At 41.6% G+C, this 13,898-nt stretch overlaps 2 protein-coding genes across 2 annotated transcripts in view; both read left to right on the top strand.

Moving 5' to 3' along the window:
* Nucleotides 1-309: 309 nt before the first annotated feature.
* Nucleotides 310-4,116, top strand: LOC310930740 (cytochrome P450 2D15-like; the record flags this gene model as incomplete). Its single annotated transcript, XM_083893781.1, has 11 exons — nucleotides 310-471; nucleotides 659-821; nucleotides 1,860-2,024; nucleotides 2,127-2,287; nucleotides 2,559-2,627; nucleotides 2,736-2,840; nucleotides 2,930-3,065; nucleotides 3,321-3,406; nucleotides 3,486-3,587; nucleotides 3,681-3,822; nucleotides 3,920-4,116. 11 exons carry the CDS (start codon nucleotides 310-312, stop codon nucleotides 4,114-4,116), a joined length of 1,488 nt encoding a protein of 495 aa, XP_083749907.1.
* A 1,719-nt stretch (nucleotides 4,117-5,835) lies between these two features.
* The window catches only part of hsf4 (heat shock transcription factor 4), a gene marked incomplete at both ends in the record, with an annotated part of 15,895 nt that continues 7,832 nt past the window's right edge, over nucleotides 5,836-13,898 (top strand). The window contains 5 exons of the mRNA XM_083894072.1: nucleotides 5,836-5,961; nucleotides 6,985-7,093; nucleotides 7,574-7,701; nucleotides 10,112-10,236; nucleotides 13,491-13,566. Coding sequence (XP_083750198.1) covers nucleotides 5,836-5,961; nucleotides 6,985-7,093; nucleotides 7,574-7,701; nucleotides 10,112-10,236; nucleotides 13,491-13,566 — 564 coding nt within the window. The remainder of the gene's footprint in view (nucleotides 5,962-6,984; nucleotides 7,094-7,573; nucleotides 7,702-10,111; nucleotides 10,237-13,490; nucleotides 13,567-13,898) is intronic.

The raw sequence follows: 13,898 nt of genomic DNA, 5'->3' as shown, positions 1-13,898 counted from the left end.
ACACCAAAACAAAAAAGATAAAGAAACATGAGGAGAAACATCGTAACTGGGACGCCTGAAGAAAACACAGCAGGGCCGTCAAAGACACAGTTTGGTCTACTGAATGAATAGTGATGTCCAGACTCTTATCTAACAGTTGGGTAAAATCAATTAAAAAGTGACTTTGTCATGGTGCACGCTTCAGGTCATACAAAGGTGCAAAGGTTGTGTGTGTGTGTGTGTGTGTGTGTGTGTGTGCTTGTTAAGTCCTCAGCCAGAAGGGGAATAATAAAAGGACGGAGCAGATTGTGCTGAATCACAGGTCTGACCATGTTTTCATCCGCGACTCTGCTCTTTGTGGCCGTTCTGCTCTTTCTGCTCCTGTTTTGGAACCACAGGGGTAAAAAATTCCCTCCGGGCCCGCAGACCGTCCCTGTCTTTGGAAACTTGCTGCAGCTCAGCCTGGAGAATCCCCTTGCAGATCTGGAGAGGGTAACGTTAAATGTGTATATTTATAGTAACAACAAAAAAACGAGATACATGAAGTCATTGTTTTTCTTTCCAGTAAAATGTATTAAAAATATATATTTTTGTCATTATTTCTTGTTATGGCAACCACACTGATTATTATACCAGATTATAGTTCCAGTGTACAAATAAGACGTGTCTCTGTCTGCAGTTTGCCAAACGCTATGGTAACGTCTACAGCATTTTCTTCGGCACCAGGCCGGTGGTGGTCGTCAACGGGCTGCAGGCGCTGAAAGAAGCCTTCGTCAACAAAGCTGCCGACTTCTCTGGCAGACCACAAGACATGTTGGTCAATCATTCTATTCAAGTCAAAGGTACAGACAGGCCTGCAGAGGCAGAATAATTTTTAACCGTGAATGATAACATACAAAGACATATTTAGAGAGTCTGTTGAATCATCTAACGTGATGACATCAGCACACTCGGGTCAAAAAACGACATAGGGCAACTCATAGTGTGTCAAGTTCTGCTGGAGAAGTTCAGGAGCCCAAGAGGAAACAGCAGTTTCCAAACTTCAGAGGTGCTTCTTTGTGTTTTCAGTAACACTCCAACATGTTATTAGTTGTCTTTCTTTCATCGGCACAGTGTTTTTAACTCCCTTCCTTTTTTGGAAGTTTCACTGGGCCACATGATATCCAAGCCCTGTTGTACTGTACTGTGCTGACAGCCTGATATGGTTAATCACCATTTAGTGTGAACTCTTTTTCTCTGGATTCCTGAGAATGAAAGCGCCACAGTTAACAAAGGTGGAGAGCCTTCATATTCCTGCGCCTACCTCGAGGAAAAATGGTATTGTATGGTGTAATAAAACTTAAGTCTTTTCCTCATGAGGTAGTTTCAGTGTGAGGGACATGACAGTAAATCTTCCCTTTTTTTAGATTTTAAGCAGATAGACACCAGATAATTGTCCCGAGTATCTCAAGATATGTGTCAAGATAATTGTGAAGCATAAAAGTCCATAGTGACATGAAAATTATTTCACAATCTTTATGCCGTGCTGCTGAAAACCAGATTGAAGATTAAAAATTCTTGTTTTTTTGTCATTAGCAAATAAAATAAAGCCACAAAGAGCAAATGTTTAGGACAGTGTCTTTGATAAAGACCCACAAGTATAATATGTCCACACATTGTTTTGGTGGAGAATGTGCTCAGGTCCTATTTCCTAGTTAATTAAACAGGAAATACCTCAGTGGAAAGAGACTCCAGTTCATAAAAAGCCTGATAATGGCTCCATCTGGTGGCAACTGAGGTGAAGAAAATACTCATTAAATAAAAGTCCTGTATAGAATTACAGAATTTTGGCTCTATTCTGGTGAAAAACACACTTAACAGGTTGCCTCTTTGTGTTTCAGCACACGCTCCTGGAGTGATTCTGGCAGATTACAACCCAGCGTGGAGAGAACAGCGACGCTTTGGCCTGATGACACTGAGAAACTTTGGTCTGGGCAAACACACGATGGAGCAGAGGATCATGGGAGAGATGCTTCACGTTTCAAAAGTTCTGGAGGAAAGTGTCGGTATGGAAGGACCGATTTGGTTAAACATTGATATTATTAGGCATGACTGGCAAAGGACTTTTGAGCAAGTTTTAATGTCATGTCATGTTGTATTTTTTCCAGGTAAGACCATGAATCCTGGCCAGCTCTTCCATAACGCAGCCTCGAACGTCATCTGCCAAGTTCTGTTTGCCAAACACTTTGACTACGACGACGAGTTCATGAAGTTTTCTGTTGGACTTTTTCAGGAGACTTCCAAAATAATCAACGGACGCTGGGGAATGGTAAGTAGAAACATCTTTTCAAACAAGTTTCTGACACTGCAGACTCTCTCCAGAATTACCATGACCTTCACATACCAGAAAGATATGGCAATAGTGATGTCGGTAAAGCAAGGTCCCTAACCCTAACCCTAACCCTGGGTGTTACATTCTGCTAATAAAACCTCCTAAATGGTTTTATTTCCACAACTGTGCAACACAAACAAACTCTTGGATGCCACAAAGTGTAAAAAAAGTAAAAATGTTGTTGTTTTTGTCTTGTTGACGTCTACAGATTTATGACTCCCTTCCAATGGTGCGCAACCTACCACTGCCCTTCCAGAGAGCCTTCAAGCTGTTTGGGGTATGTTGTGTGTGTGGCTGCCATTTTAAAGTCAAGAAGAACAACTTAAGAAAAGAAGAAAACTATTAACTAGATAATAATCATGAGTAATTTTTCTTGATTCTGCAGGCTTCATATGAAAGACGTTTAAAAATGTTGGCGGAGAACAAAAAGACCAGAGTTCCTGGTAAACCCCGGCATTTCATAGACTATTACCTGGATGAACTGGATACGGTACGTGAATCTCCCTTTGATAACATTCTCCACTAATTATTAATTCATGGATTCATTGGTTGATTGATTCATGTATTCCATCTGTAAAGAGAGAAGATAAGAGCTCATTTTCAGAAGACCAGCTCTGTGCGTTTCTCTTGGATCTTCACTTCGCTGGAACGGACACGACTGCCAACACCCTGCTCACCGCCTTCCTTTACCTGATGAACTATCCACACATACAGGGTATCTCTGAACGTATCTATCATAACCTGTTATATTACTGCCCCCTGTAGCCACTGGTGAGAACTACAGTTGTTGCATTGATGACTTCAATGATGATGATTTTCCTCCGGGCCCCAAAAAAAGCTTGAGATGCTGTTTTAAAGACTGACACTTGACTTTTAGTTGAATAAGTTCAGTTGCTAATGCAGCTCACATGATGAACTGAGACAGAAAAGTAAGAAAATAAACCTCACTGTGATTACCTCTGTCCCTCAGAGCGCTGCCAACAGGAAATAGATAAAGTTTTAGACGGGAAGGCTGAAACTACTTTTGAGGACAGACACCAGATGCCCTATATGCAGGTTAAAAGATGACAGGAACACTTTAAAAAAACAACACTTAACTTAAATATTGTACCGACTGACTCTCTTTGACACACAGGCCGTCCTTCATGAGGTCCAGAGGGTGGCCAACACCGTTCCTCTCGCTGTTTTCCACAGCACCACGAAAGACACCGAGTTACTGGGATACTCCATACCCAAGGTGAGCTGTCGTGGCATTTTAATTTAAAGCTTCTGATTTTAACGCAACATTCAAGGCTGAGATGGAATAAAAAAATTGTTGTCTGCTCTTCAGGGAACCGTCGTCATCCCCAACCTGGCCTCAGTGTTGGTCGAGGAGGGACAGTGGAAATTCCCCCATGAGTTTAACCCTGAAAACTTCCTTAATGACCAGGGAGAGTTTGTCAAACCAGAGGCCTTCATGCCTTTCTCTACAGGTTTGTAAAATGAGAATTACACTCATAGATGGATGAACACAGGAAGACTACGCTGTACTCGTCGTGCTTATGTTGCGGCTTTTTTTAAACCCCACAGGTCCCCGAGTGTGTCTCGGAGAGGCTCTGGCTCGCATGGAGCTGTTCATCTTTGTCGTGTCTCTGCTGAGGAAGTTCACGTTCGTCTGGCCCGAGGACGCGGGGAAACCAGATTATACTCCCATTTTTGGGGCGACTCAGACTCCCAAACCTTATCCCATGAAGGTCCAACTCAGAGGAACAGACGTCGCTGGCTGACACCAAGGGCCAATTCCAATTCCTATCTTAACCCTCAATCTTAACCCTCAAGCTCAACCCTTAATCTTAACTGGCCCTCAAAACCAAGTGTTGAGGGTTATTTTGTCACTTAGAAATGGGACACCCCTTAAATGCAGATACGTCTTCAGACTGTAGGGGGCAGAATAACGCGAAAGCTGCGTCCAGTCTGTGAACTCAAAAAAAGGAGAAGAAGAAGAACACATTTACGTCACGATTATTTATTACAATCCGTTTGTCAGTCAAGTTATTAGGTTGTCAGTTAGTTATAAGATGATACTCATACAAATACCACAACCACGGACATATTCAGCTGACAGTTACCACACACCACGACTTATTGAAAAGTAAACCATAACAAACAATCGCTTGTCTGCACCGGCCGACTATTGACAAAAGATCGTAAAATAAAAATAAACGTTACGCAACAATGACACAAGTAATCCATAATATGGGCCTAAACTAAGATAATACAATGGTTTTCATCATTTTTATATCTCTATTAACAAAGAAAATATTTAATTTGTAGCGTACTCGTTTCGCTGCTTTCGGCGCCATCTTTGTTATGTGAAAACACGCAATGCATTCTGGGTAGCCCTTGCTCCCAAGGGTGGTCTCTGTAAAAATCTCAATATTGAGGGCGATACAGCCCTTAAACTTGACCCTCAACTTAATTTTTCTGAGAATCTGGACAGCACTTGCACTAGAGGGAGCGCAAGTTTTTGAGATTGAGGGTTAAGATTGAGGATTAAGCAAGAATTCACCCCAAGACAAAGATGTTATGACTTGCTTCAATAAATCATTGATAAATAAATGATATAAGCAATAATAAACCACTTCTGATTGATTGATGTTACAAAACATCAACGTGTTGGTCGGCCTGTATAAATCAGTTATTTTAAAAGTTTAAGAAGAACAATTTCTATCCAGGTTTGTCATAAGACAATTGTGATCAATTAAGATGAGGCTTTTTTTTGGTCTAAACGTTTGGGATCCTCACACAGAGAAGCATCACATGAACCTTATTCACCAAACCTGGGTTGCACTCTGGGCGTATTGTTGTTTTTTTGAGCTTTTGTTCTGTTATTGTTTCGTTGGCCGGTCCCGTGATTGTCAGTTGGAGGCCAGGGGGAAATGAGGAGGAGGAGGAGGAGGAGGAGGAGGAGGAGGAGGAGGGGGCACTGGCACAGTTTGGCACAGTGAATGGTGTGTGCTGACATGGACCTTCTGTGATGACATGCAGTTGGACGAGCAGTGAGGCAGCTGGGACTGAGAGCAGCGGAGACAAAAGCAGCTCGAGCGTCAAGCGCAAATGACATGAGGATATACGTGTGTTCCATTTTGTTGTTTTATGGGTGTTTTTGAATAAAGACAAAGTCAAGAGAGGTGGAATAACAAAGAAGACGAAGAGATCACGTGATTGAGGACCGACTGACATGGAATCAAAGAGGCTAAGACAAACTTGGGATTATCAGTGACAGATCAACACCAGTGGAGTTACTTAAACATGGACTGATTTGGGAGTCACCACACACACACACACACACACACACACACACACACACACACACACACACACACACACACACACACACACACACACACACACACACACACACACACACACACACACACACACACACATACACTCAAATATATTTGGTTTCCTGTTCCTGTGATCGGTCTTGGACAGGCGTGAGTATGCAGGAGTCTCCAGGTGCCATGGGTGCAGACGGCAGTTATGCCAGCAATGTTCCAGCGTTTCTCACCAAGCTGTGGACCCTGGTGGAGGATCCAGACACCAACCACCTCATCTGCTGGAGCGCTGTGAGTCGTTATGACATAATATGTAATAAAGAAAATAGGAAATAGGATTCGTCTCAGCTTTTACAGTCATAGTGGTATGTGGATGGGCCACATATCATGTTTTAAACTTAAAAAACGTTTCCTGATTTTATTTCTATATAGGGACTCACAATTTAATGACAAGCTACAAAGTTCAATTCCAAGCAAATTGTGCCAACACAATTTGAACAAACAAAAAACAACAGGATTTTTATGGCACATAAGAACTGAATTTTACCCATTGATTAAACCTGTAGTACACGTCCTTTTGGCCTTAAACCTGGAATTATGAAACTGGCCATAAAATCCTCGTAATATGTCACAGAGACTCAGGAATAATGTTCATATAACAAACTGAACTCACCAACAACAACAGTACAGCCAAAATATTTGCTTTAAAAAAAGTATTTTACAGACTGCAAATTATGTTTTGGCATGTGGCGCCACCTACTGCAGTCTACCAATCAGTCAGTAGAGTCTCAGCTGCCGAGCAACCACGGGTTGCCAATTACGTCAGAAAACGAAACCTAAAAGACCTCTGTATTTTGAATTTGAATGTAGTAACTGTTTTTGGCCACATTCTTACATATGGCACCTTTAATAACTAACATTTGGCTCAAATAAAGTATGATCATGAACTTATTCCAGCTACAGTCGCACATTTGGGCTTTTAAAACCAAATGAAGAGCTTATCTTGGTGTGTGCTGCCATTGATTTACACTCAATACTGATTTCTGTTCTTCCAATTCTAGCTGTACCTGTAATTATTCCATAGTATTTCTGTTTTGTGATATTTTATTAGTTTATTTAATCAGAGCTTTTTTAAAATAGGGAAAGATTTTTATTTTTTTTCTAAAACTAAACTAAATCTAAAAATCAATAATTATCGATAAAACCATGACGCGATGATGTCCAGTGGTTACCTACAACAATCTAAATGCCATGTCATGATATCATCGTTAACTGCTCATGATGACGATGTTAACTGTGACTTTTCTCTTTCAGACCGGGACGAGTTTTCACGTGTTTGACCAGGGACGGTTTGCTAAGGAAGTTCTGCCAAAGTACTTCAAACACAATAATATGGCGAGCTTCGTGCGGCAGCTCAACATGTGTGAGTGGTACACTTCATCTCACTTCATCTCACTTCATCTCACCTCATCTCACCTCTTCTCTCAGTCACAGTAAAGCTTATCGTTGGCGTTTTCATGGACTCTGATCTGACTTATAAAAAAGCCACATCAAAACGGACACAAAGTTCAGGTTAACTCTGTCTCCAGAACCAGGACTAAACATGGAGAAGTTTTTTATGTCCTAAATATTTGAAACAAACTCCTAGAACAGTGCAGGTCTGCTAAATCAATTCACTCTTTCAAATCTAGCCTGAAAACCTATGTTTGGCACTGAGTTTAAATAAAAATGTACATATTATCACTGCTGTACCTTTTAATTTACTTTTATTGTAAAGCACTTTGAAATGTTCTATATCATTATATAACCCTGCCTTGCGTTTACACCCCCCCCCCCCCCCACACACACACACACACACACACACACACACACACACACACACACACATACGTCTTGTGTTCAGATGGTTTCCGTAAGGTGGTGAACATCGAGCAGAGCGGTCTGGTGAAGCCCGAGAGAGACGACACCGAGTTCCAACACCTGTACTTCCTCCAGGGACACGAACACATGCTGGAGCACATCAAGAGGAAGGTATGGTAACACACATCCATATGCAAGTGTGAGGGGAAGTGTAGCGCACCCTTCAGCCTCAACCTGGAAGAGCAAGGTTGCTGACATGTGTGCTTTAATACAACACCATAACAAAACACATTTTTCTTGTATGTATGTATATGTATATACATTATTTCTTGTGTCGTGGAAAAAGGACAAGGGGACACAAATTTATTAGATGAATTGTTTTAATTAAAGGCAAACCTTTACAAATGAAAGTCATTCACCTGCCCTCATCATTCACCTGTCCTTGTCATTCACCTGTCCTCATCACTCACTTGTTCCCATCATTCACCTGTCCTCGTCATTCACCTGTCCTCATCATTCACACGTCCTTGTCATTCACCTGTCCTTGTCATTCACCTGTCCTCATCACTCACCTGTCCTTATCATTCACCTGTCCTTGTCATTCACCTGTCCTTATCATTCACCTGTCCTTATCATTCACCTGTCCTTGTCGTTCACCTGTCCTCATCATTCACCTGTCCTCATCATTCACCTATCCTTGTCATTCACCTGTCCTCATCATTCACCTGTCCTCACCACTCACCTATCCTTGTCATTCACCTGTCCTTGTCATTCACTTGTCATTCACCTGTCCTTATCATTCACCTGTCCTTGTCGTTCACCTGTCCTCATCATTCACATGTCCTCATCATTCAACTGTCCTCATCACTCACCTGTCCTCATCATTCACCTGTCATCATCACTCACCTATCCCTGTCATTCACCTGTCCTTATCATTCACCTGTCCTTGTCGTTCACCTGTCCTCATCATTCACCTGTCCTCATCATTCACCTGTCCTTGTCATTCACCTGTCCTCATCATTCACCTGTCCTCACCACTCACCTATCCCTGTCATTCACCTGTCCTTGTCATTCACTTGTCATTTACCTGTCCTCATCACTCACCTGTCCTTGTCATTCACCTGTCCTCATCATTCACCTGTACTCATCACTCACCTGTCCTTGTCATTCACCTGTCCTCATCATTCACATGTCCTCATCATTCAACTGTCCTCATCACTCACCTGTCCTCATCATTCACCTGTCATCATCACTCACCTATCCCTGTCATTCACCTGTCCTCATCATTCACATGTCCTCATCATTCACCTGTCCTCATCATTCACCTGTCCTTGTCATTCACCTGTCCTCATCATTCACCTGTCCTCACCATTCGCCTATCCCTGTCATTCACCTGTCCTTGTCATTCACTTGTCATTTACCTGTCCTCATCACTCACCTGTCCTTGTCATTCACCTGTCCTCATCATTCACCTGTACTCATCACTCACCTGTCCTTGTCATTCACCTGTCCTTATCATTCACATGTCCTCATCATTCAACTGTCCTCATCACTCACCTGTCCTCATCATTCACCTGTCATCATCACTCACCTATCCCTGTCATTCACCTGTCCTCATCATTCACATGTCCTCATCATTCACCTGTCCTCATCATTCACCTGTCCTTGTCATTCACCTGTCCTCATCATTCACCTGTCCTCACCATTCGCCTATCCCTGTCATTCACCTGTCCTTGTCATTCACTTGTCATTTACCTGTCCTCATCACTCACCTGTCCTTGTCATTCGCCTGTCCTCATCATTCACCTGTACTCATCACTCACCTGTCCTTGTCATTCACCTGTCCTCATCATTCACGTCCTCATCATTCAACTGTCCTCATCACTCACCTGTCCTCATCATTCACCTGTCCTCATCACTCACCTATCCCTGTCATTCACCTGTCCTCATCATTCAACTGTCCTCATCATTCACCTGTCCTCATCATTCACCTGTCCTTGTCATTCACCTGTCCTCATCATTCACCTGTCCTCACCATTCGCCTATCCCTGTCATTCACCTGTCCTTGTCATTCACTTGTCATTTACCTGTCCTCATCACTCACCTGTCCTTGTCATTCACCTGTCCTCATCATTCACCTGTACTCATCACTCACCTGTCCTCGTCATTCACCTGTCCTCATCATTCACATGTCCTCATCATTCAACTGTCCTCATCACTCACCTGTCCTCATCATTCACCTGTCCTCATCACTCACCTATCCCTGTCATTCACCTGTCCTCATCATTCACCTGTCCTCATTGTTCACCTGTCCTTGTCATTCAACTGTCCTTGCCATTCACCTGTCCTCATCATTCACCTGTCCTCATAGTTCACCTGTCCTTATCATTCTCCTGTCCTCATCACTCACCTGTCCTTGTCATTCACCTGTCCTCATCATTCACCTGTCCTCATCATTCACCTGTCCTTGTCATTCACCTGTCCTCATCACTCACCTGTCCTTATCATCTGACTGGCAGAATGTGTAGTTATAGTATATTATGTGCTTTATTATATCACAGCCTGTGCTCTGCGTCTGCAGGTGTCCTTAGTGAAGAGCGAGGAGACCAAAGTTCGTCAGGAGGACCTGAGCAAACTGCTGTATGAAGTTCAGCTCCTCAGAACACAGCAGGACAACATGGAGTGTCAGATGCAGGACATGAAACAGTGAGTACAGAAGAACAAGGGGTTTGCCCTGTGTTGAATCTTTAAAGTGCTCTGCTGAGTGCAGAGTGCTCCACTGTTCACTGTTACACACACTGCCAGGATGTCTCTGTGAATTATTTTTGGTTTCATATCAGTGCAGCAATGCAACGTGCAAATGGACTGAGTTTAGGTGGAGGGATAGTGTTCACGTGAGGGTGAAACAGCTGCAGACTCTGCAGCACTGGCCAAAAAACACACACATCGGCAACCTGGTCTGCATCGATCCTTCCATCTGTGCAGAGTCTGCTCTGTTCTGGGCACTGAATATACCACACAGATGGCAGAGAAGATTTTGGGTCAGGAAAATAAATACTAAACAGGGGCTTGAGGATTTAGCAGTTGATGATGTACACTCTTAGAAATAAAAGTGCAAAGTAGAACCACAAGGTTCTTCAGCTTGTCCTCATAGGAGAACCCTTTTTGGCTCCAGGCTCTACCTGGAACCCTTTTGGAGGGTTCCACAAGAACCCTTTTAAAACCCTTTATTCAGTGAAAGGGCTTTTAAAGGGTTCTCTGGATCAAAATGGTTCTTACTGGAACCATTAGTGTTACCAAGAACCCTTGAAAAACCCTTTCTTCGGGAAAAGGGTTTTTCAGAAGCAAATTGTTCCAGGTAGAACCTCAGCCCTTGTAGAAGGACACTTTTGGAACCCTTATTTCTAAGAGTGTACTGGAAACCTGAGGCTGATCCAGGTGTGGTGTCACTGGACACTGGATGTTACAGAGACATATAAGTGAACACTGAGTGTAAACTGAGGCCCCTCATATGTATTAGATCAGTCCTATGTTCAGCTGGGATTGACACCAGCGCCCCCTGTGACCCTCATGTGAAGGATAAAGCAGTAAAGCATTATCATAACTCCATCATGCTGTTTACCTTGTGATTGTAAAATCCTGGCACTTTATTGTGCTGTTTTTACATTGTTTTTTTAAACTAAAAAAAGAAGTCTTTAAGCTGATAGATTTATTAATAAACTCCTTTTTAATCCTAATGGTAGGCTACCAGAAACAAGACCCTGAAGCTTATTACATACTAAAATTAGTAGGAATCACTGTAACACAGCCCATTTCCTTAATTAAAGACATTATTTGAATGTGCTTTTCGAGTAAAGGTTCAGTACTAACACACAGAAAGCCTCAAAAACACTGCATTTTAAGTCCACCTTCCTCTGTAAAGTAAATGCAGTGAGGATGCTTTGTAATTGAAATTCTCCTCCACTCGCTCTCACTCTCTCGCTAAATTGGAACAAACCACACCAACGGATGAACGGACTCTTTTCTCTCGAAGCTATTGTGAAGCTGAAAATAGCCACCGTGTGCTCACCGTGTGCTGCTTTGTGCTCGCTATTGTTTGCTAATGAGAGGAGAGAATGTTCACCTGCTCACCTGACTCACGCAACACACACACACACACACACACACACACACACACACACACACACACACACACACACACACACACACACACAGTAATGACAGACCACAGATGTGTGAACCTGCACATGTGAAGTCACATGAGCTCAGATATTTTTAAAAAGGCTAATTTGGTTTTCTTTACATCTGCTTTAACTAAGAATAAAAAAAAATTAACATGAGATTTACACAACTATTAAAACTAGTTTATTCAAATTTGATGTCAATACCAATGTACACAATATACAGAACAACAACAACTGGAGCTAAAGTAGATCTAAAAAAAAATAAGTGAATAAAAAATAAGAGAACAAGTAATGGAAAAATAAAAAGTCTGTTAGGATACAGATTTAAAGTACTTAAAAGTCGAGTGAATATTAACTGCACATGTGAAAAATGCCCTCACCAGTGTTTGTAGTGCAGTTTCAGACTATTGCAGTTGCCAGCACTTACATTGTTGAAATAAATAACACATGCTTTGGTGTTAGGGAGTAGGTGTGGTCAGATGCACACACACACACACACACACACACACACACACACACACACACACACACACACACACACACACACACACACACACACACACACACACACACACACACACACACACACACACAGATGAGGTCATTTCCTCTGCTGAGAAACCACCCCTCTCTCTCTATGTAAAAAAAACTTTTTTTATATATATATATATTTTGTATTTTTTATTGCGAAATACATATCTCCCCATATCAAGACTTTTATTTTGAAATTCTGTGAAATATTGACACAAATATCGTTCTTGTGACACCACGATGGATTATCGTGTTATAATCTTTGGTTTAAATCCTATAAAAGGTTATAGAGACTGACAGAAATGACTCTCAGGTGTCACTATGACGATTGCACAATAACAAAGACATGAACGTTCTGGAAACGAAGACAGTCTCAGGGCACAAGAGAGAGGAAGTGAAATAAAGAAGCAGCTGTGGTGTGTTGCAATCATTTCCTTTTCATTTCCAAACCAACATAAATGAAGTTTTATAGCAACAATGCGTTCTCTATCTTCTCTATCTTTATATGTATAAAGTACCTAAAAGGGAGTAAAAGTACCAGAAAATGACTTTAGTAGAAGTTGAAATCACATTTTACAATATTACATTGAGTAAAAGTTTTAAAGTATATGACATTTATTCTGAAATGTAGTTATATAAAAAAGTGAGGAGCTCTTACAAGTTTTCCTCCCATCTCAAGCTGTGTCAGCAAGGAAATTGGTCCTGGAAAACTGCCACGGTGTGGGAAGTAAAAGTTGCTACACTCTTAGAAATAAAGGTTCTTCTACAAGGGCTGAGGTTCTACCCGGAACCATTTGCTTCTGAAAAACCTTTTCCAAAACAAAGGGTTTTTCAAGGGTTCTTGGTGACACTAATGGTTCCAGTAAGAACCATTTTGATCCAGAGAACCCTTTAAAACCCCTTTCCTGAATAAAGGATTTTAAAAAGGTTCTTGTTGGAACTCTCCAAAAAAGATTCCAGGTGGAACCTTTATAAAAAGGTTCTACCTGGAGCCAAACAGGGTTCTCCTATGAGGACAAGCCGAAGAACCTTATATGGTTCTACTTAGCACTTTTATTTCTAAGAGTGTAGAGTATAGTTTTACTGAGTATATTTCTCTGCGTCTCTGTCCCCTTGAGAGGAAAAGTGGAGACATTAAACTGTTACTGAAGTTCTCTGTGTTTGTCATTCTTCTCTCTTTCACCTCTGCCATCATCATCGTCATCATCATCATCATCATCATCATCTGTCTCCTCCTGTTCTCAGGCAGAATGAGATCCTGTGGAGAGAGGTGGTCTCACTGAGACAGAACCACACGCAGCAACAGAAAGTCATGAACAAGGTCAGTCTCTACATCCTGGTCTGAGCGCCGTCTCTTCTTAAAGGTACAGTGTGTAACGTTTATCCCTCACCTCAACATTTCCTCTCAAAGTGTGTTGGAGAACATAATGTCAGTGACATCAGGGATCATCGAAACTCAAAAAAAGAGAAGATGTTTAGTTTGTCCATTGTGAGCTACTGTAAAAACATGCTGGTCCAAAATGGCGACCTCTGTTGAGCTTACCCCACTTCTATGGGGCGCTGTTTGTAAATGTATATAATTTTTTATTTTTTATTTTTTATTTTATTTTTTTAATTTTTAATTTTTAATTTTTAATTTTTAATTTTTAATTT

Source organism: Microchirus variegatus (assembly GCF_963457635.1).
Source record: "Microchirus variegatus genome assembly, chromosome: 8".
NCBI classification, from domain to species: Eukaryota; Metazoa; Chordata; class Actinopteri; order Pleuronectiformes; family Soleidae; genus Microchirus; species Microchirus variegatus.
This window is presented reverse-complemented; position numbering and strand designations above follow the sequence as displayed.